This window comes from Marmota monax, unplaced genomic scaffold (genome assembly GCF_021218885.2).
Source record: "Marmota monax isolate L192 unplaced genomic scaffold, Marmota_monax_Labrador192_F-V1.1 WCK01_AAM20220418_F8-fsc00001, whole genome shotgun sequence".
Taxonomy (NCBI): Eukaryota; Metazoa; Chordata; class Mammalia; order Rodentia; family Sciuridae; genus Marmota; species Marmota monax.
In genome coordinates this window covers 44,347,566-44,362,433 of record NW_026693777.1, presented here as the reverse complement: position 1 = coordinate 44,362,433, position 14,868 = coordinate 44,347,566, and the positions used below count along the sequence as shown (strand labels likewise).

The following is a 14,868-nucleotide window of genomic DNA, read 5'->3' as shown; positions in this document are numbered from 1 at the left end:
AAATTTTTTGCAAGTCAGACTTTTTGTTGTTGCTGTTGTTGAGAAGAACATTCTTGCTGTAACTGTCTAAAAATTACTTTTATTTAAAAATTTTTTTTATTGAGCACCTTCTATACTACTAGGCATTGTTCTAGGTCCTGAAAACAGAAGATTTGTTGAGAAAGGGGGCACATACAAAATTGAAATAAATGAGTTAAATAATTTTAGTCAGTGAAAAGTGCTATGGAGCAGAGAAAGGGGACAGGGCGTGCTAGGCAGGAGCTCAAGCTTAGGGTTGTAAATAGAATTCAAGGAATGCTTCACCTTGTGACATTTAAGCAGAGACATCAAGGAGGTAAGGGAGCTAGATGTGGACCCAAGGGAAGAGATGCTGAGATGTGATTAGATTCTGTATATTTTGAAGGTAGAGCCAGTGGAGTTTCCTAGTGAATCAGATTTGTGATGTAAAAGAGAAGAGGAACCAAGGATGATGCCAACTGTTTTGGTCCAGTCAAGTGGCAGGAGGGAATTGACATTGGGAAGCAAACTGAAGACTGTTCTGAGGAGGGTTATTAATTGTATCAAATTCCCTCAGGTCAAGTAGGAGGATTGAGAATTAACCTTTGTCTTTAATTCCATGGAGGTGCTAATGATCTTGACAAGAACAGTGTTGGTGAAGTTGTAGGGACAAAAGCCCAATTGGTGGGAGTTCTAGAAAGAACTGGAGTTAGCTATATGTAGTAATTATTTGAAAGAGTTCAGCCTTAAGCAGGATTAGAGGAATGGGGATTTAATAACTTCTGCTGTATGCCAGGAAATATTCAAGGTTTCTGAGATATACCAGTAGGAAAATTTCCCTCCCCTTAATGTTTTCCTAGTGTGTAACAAAAAATATACAAGGCTTTGACAGATGTGATTTAAGCAAGTGCATCTTAAACATTAGTGATTACCTGGTAATCTTGTTAAAATGCTAAATTCTGATTCAGTAGGATTTTTATTAAGTATTTAAGGCTTTCTATCTTTATACAGAATTTTTCAAAAGACTTTTTGTATTTTGTTGGGAGTTTTTTTGTTTTGCTGTGCTAGGCATCTCATCCAGGGCCTGAGGCATGCTGAGGCAAGTGCTGTATCCTCCAGCTTTTGTTGGATTTTGAGCTTGCAAATACATTACTTGTTTAATTAAAGGTAGATAATAGGGTATTTGATGATACTAAGAAATTGTTGAAAAACATTTTTAGATTTGCTAATAGTACTGTAGTTATGTTTTTTTAAAAGTGTTAACACATACTGAAATGCACAAAAAGATATGGTATCCAGGATTTGCTTCAAGATAATAGGAAGAGTGGGAAATGAGATGCTAGGTAAGTGCTCTACTTCTGAGCTGCAACCACAGTTCTATAGGGATTTATTTTACTGCTTTTGAATATTTTTCAAAATTCTCTATAATAAAATTTTTTCTCAAATATAGTAACTAGAGACAGGATCTTAAGTTCTACTTTTCCCTATCTTGCTTTAAGGTCAGTTTGTTCTTATGAATTTTTCTCTCAGGTGAATCAGATGTGTGTTGCTTATCACTAGATTGTTAGCCTGTGCTAATTAACATAAGTTCCTCTGACTTTGCTTGTGTTAAGGTGTGTCTGTGTGTACTCAACTCTTCCTTTGCTTCCTTTGTAGGCCTCGCCTTGGAGTCACTCTTCACAAGGTTGTAGTAGCAGGAGCCCTCTATCTTTTGTTTTCTGGCATGGAAGGGGTCCTCAGAGTTACAGGGGTCAGTATTGCTTACTCTGAATTTTTGTGGTCAGTTCACTTACGTCATTTTGGTCTTGAGGGGGAATTGGAAGTGTCTGTGGGTTCTTTGCTTTTCTTACTTATGGGCTCTGATTTTTAAAATGTATGTATTTCTGATTTTCAAAATGTATATAGGTTTAATATCTTCTATCTGAAATATTTGAGACCAGAAGGTTTTGGACTTTAGAGTTCTTCGTATTTTAGAATATTTGCCTAAACTTTACTGGTTGAGCAACTCTCAAAATATTGCAAAAATCAGAATTCCAAAATATTCTAAAATCTGAAACTTTTTGAGGGTTAAAGGTTTGGGAATTTTGGATGAGTGATGCTCAACCTGTATTTTTTTTTAAAATCTATCTATTAGAGCTTTATAAATTTAATGTATGACCCAGAATGAATGCTTTCCCCCTGTCCCCACATTGGCAATTCTTTAGTTCCTTTTCCTGGACATTCGTCTCCCATTCTTGAATAAGTAGCAACCATTGGAATCATGTACTTACTGGTTTAAATAGCAGTACTCTTTGCTTACCCAGCAATTTTAAAGATTTCCTTAAAATGGAACTAATTAAGTTTCACACCATCTTTATGAATTATTAAGTATTCCTTTTGCCAAGAAAGAAAACCAAAGCTCTGAGATCTGAGTGATAAAGAAATTTGTTACAAATTAAAAAAGAAAAGAAAAGAAAAATAAATTTATGTTAGAGGATTGAGGATGTAGTTCAGTGTTAGAACACTTGTTTGACATGTACGTAGTGCCCTGTATTCAATCCCCAGTGGCAAAAATAAAGAAAGTTATATTAGAGATGGAGTAATGTGGGGAAAAAAAATTGGCCTCCCTGTGATTTTCCAATTATCTTCTTTTTTTTTAATATTTATTTTTTAGTTGTAGTTGGACACAAAACCTTCATTTTTATTTATTTATTTTCATGTGGTACTGAGGATCGAATCCAGGGCCTCTCACATGCTAGGCGAGCACTCTACTGCTGAGCCGCAACCCCAGCCCTAATTATCTTCTTACTTGTTTAAAAATCAGATTCTATAAAAACTTATTAAATTTAAGGTGGTAAATTCTATAAACTTGGCTTTGTCCTCAATAAAACTGGACTCATTAGGTTTTACAATAAGTTTCTCCTTAAACATAACACTTTGTGATTGCAAATTTGTTTTTCAAACCTCACTGTCCTCTACACAATTTCCTTAGACTTTTAGCAACTTTAACCCTCTGTCAATTTCGTTTTCTTTCTTCTGCTGCTGCTATAGTATTTTTCTTATTCCTTGGCTCTGATAGTAAGCCTGGCCCTCTCAGCAATTGATGCCTGTATTATTTTATGGATATCCTTTCAATAACGTCCTGGTGATTGGGTTGTTAGGATTATATAAAAAGGATTTTGGATATCAATTGGTGGAAACTAGTAGCATCCTTTTGGGGACAGATAATTTGTTTGTAACACTTCATTAAAACAATTTTGGAAATCAATAATTTTTTTTGTATATTTCACATTAATTTGAAATATGAGAAGGCTTTTTAAGACGTTAGTAGAAATCACAATTATAGGAAATCAGATGTGATGGAGGTTATAAGTACTAGAAGTTTTTTGGTGTTGACACCTCTTACATGGATATTAATGTGTTGGGAACTCTGTGGTAGTTACTTCTATGGTAGTTAGCAACAATTTCATTTTATTGAAATTGTAATTGACAGTTTGTGTGAAACACTGATATGGTTGTATGTTCTGTGTGAAGGTTTGAAAGAAGGAAAGAATGGTTAGATGCCATGTGTTAGTCCTTTTTATTTTCTTTTAGCTGAAAAGCAAAGTCATTCCAGATTATATTAATGCAGAATCATATGCTGGTTTCTTCTCTGTGCCTCTTTAGCCATCTGTTTTTCACTACCTCTTGTTCTTTGTCTGCAGGCCCAGACTGATCTTGCTTCCTTGGCCTTTATCCCCTTGGCTTTCCTAGACACTGCCCTGTGCTGGTGGATATCCTTCTCATTGGCTTGTTTGATGGAGGTCCATTTTCTCCCTTTGGAGATGGGTTTCTATTAATCTTTCTGCAAAGAGTTTACCAGTTTTATTAATTTCTCCTTAACCTGGGATATAATGTATTTTAAGTCTTAACAACCTGAAGGTTCAGGTAAGCAGTTTGTTTGTTTGTTTAATTTTTTACAATCATAAAAGTGGGCAACTGTGGACTGCACACAAAATAATAGCTTCTGGCTTTTCTTTTTTAAACAAGCATTTCACCTTGATTTTGGATTTGTTATTTGCTCACCTCACTTTGGTGTTAGAATCACTGGCTACTCTGGTGCTGTTCCTTCTTTTAACCTCTAGCAATTATTAAATGCTTTGAAACAAAAAGAGTTTGATCCATAAAATGTGGTTTCAGGAACTAATCAGGTGGTTTCATTCTTCTGAAACTTAAGCAGGTTTAGCAAGTTTCCACTTGTACAGGATGACTGTTTTTTTTTTCCTCATTCAAAAGTTGACTTGGGATTGTCTGAAGACTTTCACCCTTCAGAATAAATATTGATATCATTTACATGCAAAGTCAGCAGCAGTAAACAAGTTTCTGTTTTAATTTTTTTTTCCTGCTCCTTAAAATTAAATATTTGTTCATTAGGGTATTGGCCTTCAATAGAGTGAAGGACTCAGGTTTTTGGACTTTTCTGGATTATTTTGAATTTATTTGGCTTTTATAGATTTGGACCTATGTGTGATTGCCAATATCATTGTCTTGATTGTGACTATTATGCAAAGCAGAATGTGAACAAAATTGTAATTTTGTGAATTTGAGTGGATTTTGATATAGCAAAATGTTTGCAATTGAAGTGTTCTGGGTGCAGATGACCAAAACTTTTCTAGATCAGTATCTTTCCCTTTGTGTTTTGTGAACCCCTGTGAGTATTGAGAGGAGTAGAGAGGTAGGTGGGATTGGACTATGCAATAAGATAACACAGTGGCTCATTAACAGCCTTGGCTCTGATAAAGGGTAGAGCAAACTCCAGCTCCCTTATTTTTAGATTTGCTTCTCATTCTGAAAATTGACATGGGAGTGGATATCCATCATCCATAGTTGTCATGTCTCCTGTCTTTCTCTAGCAGTTCCACTTGGGAATGGAGAGTGATTGTTTTGGGAGCCTGATTGCCTGGGATTCTCAGACAGTTGTGGGGTCCTCTTAATTTATGGTAGTGCTGGCAAATGATTGCAGGTTCCAGTAGATGGCAGAAAGGGACCAAGTGTAGAACTATGGAAGGTTGTAGGCAGGAGCATAAATTATGATCCTAGAGTGGATTAGTCAGGCCAGTTGAGAATGGTTTCCAGTCTTGAAGAGTGAAGATGGTGTTAACTCCTTGTCCCTTGCCTCTTTCTCTTACCACTCTTTGTTTATTTCTTTTTTCATCTTTTAAAATTTGTTTTCCTAAAAAACTTGTTCCCATCTCTTTTTCTTTCTTTTTTAAATATATTTTCTCTTTTTCTTTTATATTTTGCATTCTTATTTTATCTTGATTCTTATTTTATCTTTTCTTCTGTGAAAATGATGACTTATTATCTTGGTAAGGTTTAGTATGCTTGTGAGATTAAGTGAAAATAAGACTGTTTAGGCTTCTGAGACTCATATAACTATTGCTATAACCCCAGATTGTCCAAGAAACCTAAGGGTTATTTTGCAAGATTACTGTTTTGTTTTTTTTCCTGAATGTTTTAATTCCTTGACCTGCAAACACATATTTATTAGCCTGACTCAAACAATGAAGTTATTAAAACTTCGGAGGAACATCGTAAAGCTCTCTCTGTATCGACATTTCACCAACACGCTTATCTTGGCAGTGGCAGGTAAGTCTGGGACTTTCTTCCTGTTGTTTAAATGTGTGATCTTGTGATCCTTTCACAGCAGAGATTCTTAATCTGAGAGGTCATAAGTAGGCATAGAAGTTTTGTGCATTTAATTTGAGGAAAAAGTTCTTAGCCCTTGTCAAATTCTCAAAAGCATCTATTGGTTTAAAAAAACAAAAAAGATTACTAGCTGAAAATCAACTTAATATAATTTTACTTCTTACCATGTCCCTTTCCTACTTCCATTCTCTCTCTCTCAGGCATTTTTTCCTTGAAACAAGTTAACTTCAAACAGCATTTGGATTGTTTTTAAAAGATATTACCATCTGTTTATTTGATTTTAGTAAATGGTATAGAATTTTAGATTAGGGTACATTGCTCTTTTGGTACTTTACATATTTTGCTAAGTGTACATAAAATGCAGACATTAGGTAGACTGTAACCAAACTAGGCTAATTTGCTGACTTACTTTTTAGCCCTTTTACCAGGAATAGTGTGAGGTTTGTCCTCGATTGGAACTAATTCTTCTGTTTGTATTGCAGTCATTTTATCAACTGTTTTTTGCTCATGTAACCAGCCTATGAAAAGTTAGCTCATTTTACTAAAAATGAAAGAAAGAAAATAAAATATTGATATGGAAAAAGCCATATTTCCAATGCTTCTGTGCTAATTCTGAGAGTTACTGAAGTAGTCAGATAGTAAACAAAATTATCACAAAACTTTCTTTAAATGCAGAAAGTGTTGACAAGAGTATGTATCATGGACCTTGCTTATGGTAGATGTTCAGTAAATTAATATTGAATATATTTATGAAAATAACTGATAGAAAGTGATTGCATTGTATTGGAAATTAGTGGATGTGTGGAATTTTAATTGGGGGTGAAAATCATCATTGACCTGCTCTTATCAGGTTTTTTTATTTTATGTTAGCATCTATTGTGTTTATCATCTGGACAACCATGAAGTTCAGGATAGTGACTTGTCAATCGGTAAGTTATAAGTACGCATTTGTAAATAGGGTACTGTTTTACGCATGATGATGATGTTGATGACAATGACAAAGTTCTTGTAAGGTAAGCACCATATAAGAAATTAGGGTGAGGTCTTCACTTTTCTCTTCCTAAAATTCTGTGCTCTCATGGTGCCATTGTATGATAGTTGTTTTTATTTGGTGTATTTGATTATCCTTGTGGTGGGAGAGAATGTTTTAAGTGATAACCACAGCCTGTCATAATCCAGGCTTACCTTAATTAAAAATTTCAAACCAGAGGTCCAATTTGCTGAATTTTAAGTATGTGTGAATAGTACTGATTTGAGTAGAAGCCCTGTCTTTAAGATCTGAGCACAAAGTCTGTAGCCAATAGGATTTTTTCCCCACATTTTTAAAATTGGTGCATTGTAGTTGGCCAATAGGAGGCAGCTAAGACTCTGTTTTGGCAAAAAATGAAAATGAATATTATAAAGTATAAAACCTTATATTACTTTTTCTTACCCGAAATAAAACCCTTCTCCAAAGATTCTACGAGCTGGTGAATTTGATGTTTCTGTTCAGATGGTGCCTTTTCTTTAAGCACAGTAAGCACTGCAAAGGAAGAAACTACATTTATTCACTTTGTATTCCTAGCACTTAGCGCATATCAAGTTCTTAGTAAATATAACATAAGTGCATAAATAAGTGATTCTTATTCTATGCCAAGGGCTTTGTGAACAAAGTATAAAGATAATAAATATAGACATTGTACTTTTCTCCACCTTCACTGTAGGACTGGCGGGAACTGTGGGTGGACGATGCCATCTGGCGGTTGCTGTTCTCCATGATCCTCTTCGTCATCATGGTTCTCTGGCGGCCATCAGCAAATAATCAGAGGTTCTTGGACTCTTTTACTTATTCTGCTAATGGTTAAATAGCTATTTCATGAAATAGGAGTGGTGCTTTAGAGGAGTTTGTCAGGGCTGTGTCATATAGTGGAAGAAATGTAGGGACTGGTATCAATTGAATTTGGGTTCCTTTCTTGGCTTTCCTTAATTTGCTTTGTGATTTTGTCATGCTGTCTCTTTTCATTTCTCTGGATCTCAGTTTCCTTTTCATATAATGATGACGAATTATATCAAATGATATGAGGTCCCTTTCAAATCTGACATCTTCTGATAATTATATAGGTAAATGACAGTCTCTTCTGTCAGCTGTCCAGAAGAAAAGACAAATTTCTGTAGGCCCTACCCAACTCACTTTATAACAGTAGGGTAAAATGAAGACTTAAGCGATTGACTTCTCTCTGTTATTAAAGAGTTGCCTGTTATTATTTTGTGAATATCCATGCCTTTGTTTCCCTTTTGTTTTTGTTTTTTTTAAAAACCCTTCTGTCCTCTTTTTTAGTTAGACAGTTAAGAGCTTATATTAAACAGTCACACCAAAGAAGTGTAAATAACTGAACAGCTCTTTTTTATGAAATGGGGTCTTGTGGTATTGCTCATTCTGTCCTCAAACTCAAAATCCTCCTGCTTCACACTCCTGAGTAGCTGGAAATATGGGGGACACCTCTGTGTCCAGTTTGAACAACTAATTTTTTAAAAAAATATTTTTTAGTTGTAGATGGACACAATACCTTTATTTTATTTGTTTATTTTTATGTTGTGCTGGGGATTGAACCCAGTGCTTCATGCCTGCTAGGCTCTACCATTGAGCCACAACCCGGTCCCTTTGAACAGCTAAAATTTTATAATTAAATATAGCAATGAAAGAAAGTCAAGGGGCTGGGGTTATGGCTCAGCAGTAGAGCACTTGCCTCGTACATGCAAGGCCCTGGGTTTGATCCCCAGCACCACATATAAACAAATAAAGTTATAAAAAAAATTTAAAAAAAAAAAAAAGAAAGAAAGTCAAGTAACAGAAAAGCCATGCAAGAAAATAGAGGAGATCTGAAATCTCACTATTCAAAAAGAACATATAGATGTTTTGGGGACTCTCCTTTTAAATCTGTCTATTTTTAGATAATACTGGTGACTTGCTAGCAATGTCTGTATTTAAAATGCTTTGCTTCCTTGGTCTTTAAAAAACGTTTTGTATTATCTCCCCTTTCCCTTTTCTTTTAAACATTGCCTCCATTCCCCATGACTTCAGTGTTATTAGTAGCTTAATATGGTATATCCTTTCCCATTTTATTCCCTATTCAAGTTAAAATCTTATTTTACTCACCTTTCTCCTTTATTTTCCTTCTCTTTCTCCGTTTCCCCCTTTCCTCCTTTCTTTTTCCTCCCTTCTTCCCTTTCTGCCTGTTTTTCCTTCCTGGATTTTTCTTTTTGTCTTTTTTCCTTCTCTCCTTTTCTCCTGCTTTCCTTCCTTTTCTGGTTGTCAGTCTTACTATATTGCTAGGCAGACCTAGAACTTGTGGGCTCAAGCAGTCCTCCTGCTTCCATCCCTGGAATAGCTGGGACTACAGGCCCCACTACCATACCTGGATCATCCCATTTTCTAATAACTATTTAAAGACTTCCACTCTGCTAGAGCAAGTCCCCTAACTCTCCCCTCTTGATTTCTCCCTTCTTTTATCCATTCTCTTTTTACAAGTCATTCTAATCTTTGCTCTTTATTATTTCAGTATAGTTTTTCCCTTTTGAAGTGATTTAGAGGTGGCTGTAACTACTCAGCAAGAGCCCAAACTTGACAGTGTCAGATAGGCCTACATCCAAGTTGGCCCATCATAAGGATCTGCTCCAACATTCTTCTTTATTTTCATTTTAGTTATTACAAAAACAATAACTAAGGTGTTACACATTTTTCTTCTTTCTTGTTACTTTGCATTTTTTTTATACATCCATCAAGCCAACTCCCCAGGAGTTGAGCCATCATTTCTAAATTTTGTTGGTAATTTTTAATTCCAGTAATGATACTAGCACAGCTGCAATTCCATATCATGGCTGACCCTATGCCAGTATGGGATTCAAAGGTTCACTAACTCTCACCCTCCTATTCCTTATTTTATTTTAATTTTTTTAATGTTTTTTTCCTAGTTGTCAATGGACCTTTATTTTATTTATTTGTATGTGGTGCTGAGAATCGAACCTGGTACCTCACACATGCTAGGCAAGTGTTCTACCACTGAGCTACAGCCCTAGCCCTCATCCTTTATTTTATTAAACAGCATGTTTCAGTGAGTCAGGATCTGACTTCTGACTCCAACTACCCATAGTTAGCTGAACTACAAAGTCCGTTGGGACAGTCCCCATAAGACAGCTTTCCCTTCTGACCTCAATTGCAAGCCTGGAGGTTCCCAAAACCGGTTTTAGCTTTGATCATTTGCTAGGACTCACAAAACTTAGTGAAAGCTGGTAATGCTCATAGCTACCTATGATTTATTACACAGGAAAGGTACAAATACAAGAGAAGAAACACATGGGGCAGAGTTCTGGAAGAGCCTAAACAGAAACTTGTCATAATTCTGTCCTCATAGAGTGATGGATGACATTACTTATTCCCAGCTGTAGTATGTAACAGTACATATAGAGTATTGCCATCCAGGGTACTCACCTGAACCTTTGGTGTCCAGAGTTTTTAGTGAGATTTATTCAGGTAGTGTCCTCCTGAAAGCTGGGCTAATACCTTTAGTCTCCAGTTCTCCAGAGGTTGGAACAGATGTGATGGAGCCAAAGCCTCTATCATAAATCACACTATTGAACTGTCTTTATCCAGATCTCCCAGGCAAACAAAAACATTCCCATCAGGCCCGATATTTCAGTGCTACAGAGATTACTTCATAGTAGTCAAGGGGAATGGTCAGACCACTGTTGGTTATATAAGGTTAATTTTTCATGACACACTGGCACATAATTCAATATTTAATTAGTGTGCTTCAAATCACTGAGTTAAAGGGTATGTATATTTTTAACTTTGAAAGTATTTTCTGGATTGCATTCTCATAAAGAACCTGAAACAAATTGTGTATATAATAGTAATATGAGAGAAGCTTTTCTCTCTGCCCTTCTACATCTCCCTATTACATTAATTTTTGAAGGTATAGTGGATAAGAGTTAATATTTAGTGTGATTTTTATTTGCACTTATATTTGAGCTTTTTAAAATATATATTAACAGTCATTTAGTTTTGTGAATTAGCCTGTTGTTGCTGTCTTATTTTTTATTGGCTTACTGATCATTGTTTTAGTCCATTTTAATAAAATGCCACAGACTGGGTAATTTATAATGAAGAGAAATTCCTTGACTCACTGATCTGGAGGCTGAGAAGTCCCAAGATCAAGGTTGCCAGCATCTGGTGAGGGCCTTCTTATTGTGTCATCATGTGGTGAAGACATAAAGGAAGAGGGAGAGCCCACTTGCAAAAGCATTTCTTATAACAGGATCAGTCCATTAACCAGGGTATAACCCTCACAATCTAAACATCTCCCATTAAACCCCATCTCAAATACTGTTGCTCTGAGAATGAAATGAAATTCTCACGAGTTTTAGAGGGGACAGACATTTCAAATCATAGCAGTCATTTATGTATTTATTTGTAGTAATTCCTAATATGTTTTAAGAGCCAATATTTTCTTTGTTGTACTGAAGATATTCATTACCTTTTAATTTTTCTGTGCTGTTTTTGTCATATAAAAATGCAGAAATAGGAAGTCACATTTGTCATTTTTTCCTTTATGGATTTTACATTTTGTATCTTGTCTAAGAAATTCTTTCCTAACCTAAGGTGAGGTCAGAAGGTTATTTTAAATTCACCATCAAAGTTTTCATTCACCAAGAATTGTTTGTGTTCTCTTTTTTTTTTTTTTTTTTATATATATATAATATTTATTTTTTAGTTTTCGGCAGACACAACATCTTTATTTGTATGTGGTGCTGAGGATCGAACCCAGGCCGTGCGCATGCCAGGCGAGCACGCTACCGCTTGACCCACATCCCCAGCCCATGTTTGTGTTCTCTTTTTCCATTATTTTGCTTCTTCATCAGTATTCTGGTTTAATTACATAACTTCCTGACAACTCTTGGTATCTGGAGTACCTAAACCTCTATCCCTAATCTTTTTTAAAAATGTTAATTTTAAAAATTAATATGCTTGTTTAATTCAAGGAAAACTTTACAAAGATTTTGATTAGAATTTAGTTGAATTATTGAATTAATGAGGGGAAATTATATCTTTTTAATAATTTCATCTTTGGATATGTTATTTCCATTCTTTTAGTGCTTCATTTATGTTTTTAAATTTTTTATATGAATGAAAGCTTCAAAAATATTACATATGGTTTTTCCAAATATGTAGGAATGCTGTTGACTCCCCCCTCCCCCCATCCCCACTCCACTTGCTCCCTGTACTGGGGATTGAACACAGGGGTGCTCTATCATTAAGCTACATCCTCAGCCTTTTTATATTTTGAGACAGGATCTCGTTAAACTACCAAGCTTGGCCTTGACTTGGAATCCCCTTGCCTCATCCTCCTGAGTAGCTGGGATTTCAGGCAGGTGCCACTGTACCCAGCTAAATGCTGTTGATACATTATCTTGTTACTTCTGACAATTTCTAGATTTTACCTCAGATGGGTTTTTGTCTAAAGTAATCATAATGTTTATTCCTTAACAAATCATCTTCCTACTTTTTTCTGATTCTTATTATATTGGTTAGGTCTTCCTATGTAACATTGAATAGAGGTGGTAAGAGTGAGTCTCCTTATTCTGATTTTAGATGCAGTCAGGTATTATCATTAACTATGATATTTACCATGACATTTGTTAACCTTTAACAAATGACAGACATTCTGCATTTCTAGCTTATTAAAGAGTTTTCATGATGAAAGGAAGATTTAAAACCAAAGCAGAATGAAAATATTAGGGTAACAATAAAATTGAAAGTACATAATGAGGTCAAAGCTAAAGCTGAGGCAGCTACTTTACTGAGTCACTTAAAGAGGTGTGAGGGAGCAGCATCGGAGGTGTACCAAACCAGACCTTCATCTTATGAGCTTCCCACTTGGAAACAAGTTTTATATTACCTGCAACACACAAGATTAGGCTTTCCTTAATTCTCAGTTTGAAGGCTGAGATTGTAAATTAAATGAAAATTTACTTTGTATGATATGTAGCCTCACAGAGTGCTTTGCTAAAAGTTGCAGGTATTAGGCTGGTGTTCTGGCTCAGTGGTAGAGCACTTGCCTAGCATGTGTGAGGCACTGGTTTGATTCTCAGCACCACATATAAATGAATGAATAAAACAAAGGTCTATCAACAACTAAAAATACATATAAAAATAACTTAAAGAGTTAAAAAAGAAGTTTCAGGTATTGTTTTAAGCACAAAAACCTCTGTGAGTGTTTTAAGTAATACTCTATTATCCCCACGTACAAATGAGGAAACCTAGGAGTACAAAGAGATTAAGTAACTTGTCTGAAGGTTCCAGGTAGCCTGCACTCATAAGTATGGTATTCTTCTGCTTCTCTTTTGCTAATATAGATATTTAAGAGCTTTCTGAAGGGAAAAATTAGTATTCCCTAAACTGATTTTTGTGAATTTTACTGCAATTGCAATTACTTAAGTCCTGTAAAATTCAGATAATAGCTGGGAATGCTGGCACAATCCCACCTACTAGGGAGACTGAGGTAGGAAGAGCACAAGTTCAAGACTAACCTCGGCAACTTAGTGAGGTCCTGTCTCCGAATAAAAAGCTAAAAAGGACTGGGGATGTAGCTCAGTGGTAAAGTGCCCCTGGGTTTAATTGCCAGTACTGGGGGGTGGGGGTAATCCAGATAGTAGAACAGTTTTTGTAGTTTTCTAATTTTTCTTTCTATTCTGACATTGTTCCATCAGGTTTGCCTTTTCACCATTGTCTGAAGAAGAGGAGGAAGATGAACAAAAGGAACCTATGCTGAAAGAAAGCTTTGGTAGTGATAAAATTCACCTTTTATTTGTGTTTTAAATATTTTTTCATATAGTCTGTTATTATTTTATAACAGTTTTGTTCCTGAATTTGGTATGTGGTAAAGTTAGGTAAAGAACAAATAAGAGTATAAGTTTTAAGGGTTTTTTTTTTTTTGTGTGTGTGTGTGTGGCGTATGGTGGTGCTGGGGATTGAGCCCAGGACCTTATACATACTAGGCAAGTGCTCTACCACCTAGCTATTCCCCAGTCAGTATATAAGTTTTAAGATGAAGCCATGATAAATTGCTTAAATAATTCCACATTAAATGTCCAGTTTACTTTCTAGAAACAAGCTAGAAATTTAGCTTTGAACTCCCCAGTATAAATGTAAAGATGGAGAGATATCTGTTATATAATTCACAGAGGTAGCTTAAAATAAAGCTCTGAATTCAATTTTATGTTCATTGCTGGTCTATTGACAAAGTTGACACATCTTTGGTTTTTTTTTTTTTTTTTTTTCTTTTCTTTTCTTGTACAGAGGGGATGAAAATGAGAGGTACCAAACAAGAACCTAATGGAAATAGTAAGGTAAATAAAGCAGTAAGTATCACTTTTTTTCCCCCCCTTTCCTCTTTGATTTTTGCATGGCCTTTTAGCCTTGGGTAAAACCCAGCAGTTATGGTTACATCTTAATGATTTTTGTACCTATCCTATAATTAGGCTTACTTTACAATCTTATTTATCACATTTACATTTCTAAAAACAGGCAGCAAGAGAGACTAGGGTCTAGGTATCTTTAACTAGATGATATGCTACTATATTTTGAAAAAATATAGACCAATCTGATTGTTCTGTTTAATGGTTTTCATCAGTGAAGTCACAGTTCCGTTAATAACCTGATATCTTTTTTTGTGGTAAAGACCTAATGTTTTGTTCTAAAAATTGAGTATTCATTTTTTATAGGAGGGCTTTAGAATTTAGTCCAACCTTAAGGGGCAAAGCCTGCATGAAACAAACTATTAGGCCGAGCTAGAGTTGTAGCTCAGTGGTAGAGCACTTGCCTAGCACATGTGAGGCAATGGGTTCCATCTTCAGCACTACATTAAAAAATAAATAAATAAGTAAATAAAATAGTGTGTCTATCCATCTGCAACTAAAAATATTATTTTAAAAAACACTATTAGGCCACTGAGAAGAGAACATTTAAGGCTGTAGACATTATTTTATATTTCTGTTACATGATTTTAAAGACAAAATTATTTTATTCTACCCAGAGCAAGTAGGCAAGAAAAAGAAGAAAAAGGCATCTAAGTTGGAAAGGAAGTTAATTTGTTTCTGTTTACAGGTGACATTATCTTACATATAGAAACTGTTAAAGACTCCACCAAAAAAACTATTAAAACTAAC

At 35.3% G+C, this 14,868-nt stretch overlaps 1 protein-coding gene across 3 annotated transcripts in view; it reads left to right on the top strand.

Moving 5' to 3' along the window:
- Tmem87a (transmembrane protein 87A) overlaps nucleotides 1-14,868 on the top strand; it is a 60,779-nt gene that overhangs the window by 33,878 nt on the left and 12,033 nt on the right. The window contains exons 11-17 of one of the 3 annotated variants that reach the window (XM_058584717.1): nucleotides 1,654-1,747; nucleotides 3,681-3,753; nucleotides 5,500-5,604; nucleotides 6,535-6,593; nucleotides 7,368-7,471; nucleotides 13,411-13,484; nucleotides 14,000-14,061. In XM_058584717.1, the coding sequence (XP_058440700.1) occupies nucleotides 1,654-1,747; nucleotides 3,681-3,753; nucleotides 5,500-5,604; nucleotides 6,535-6,593; nucleotides 7,368-7,471; nucleotides 13,411-13,484; nucleotides 14,000-14,061 (571 nt within the window). Of the gene's footprint in view, nucleotides 1-1,653; nucleotides 1,748-3,027; nucleotides 3,104-3,680; nucleotides 3,754-5,499; nucleotides 5,605-6,534; nucleotides 6,594-7,367; nucleotides 7,472-13,410; nucleotides 13,485-13,999; nucleotides 14,062-14,868 lie in introns of those variants that run through there. The other 2 variants (XM_058584716.1, XR_006855368.2) reach the window with 2 other exon arrangements.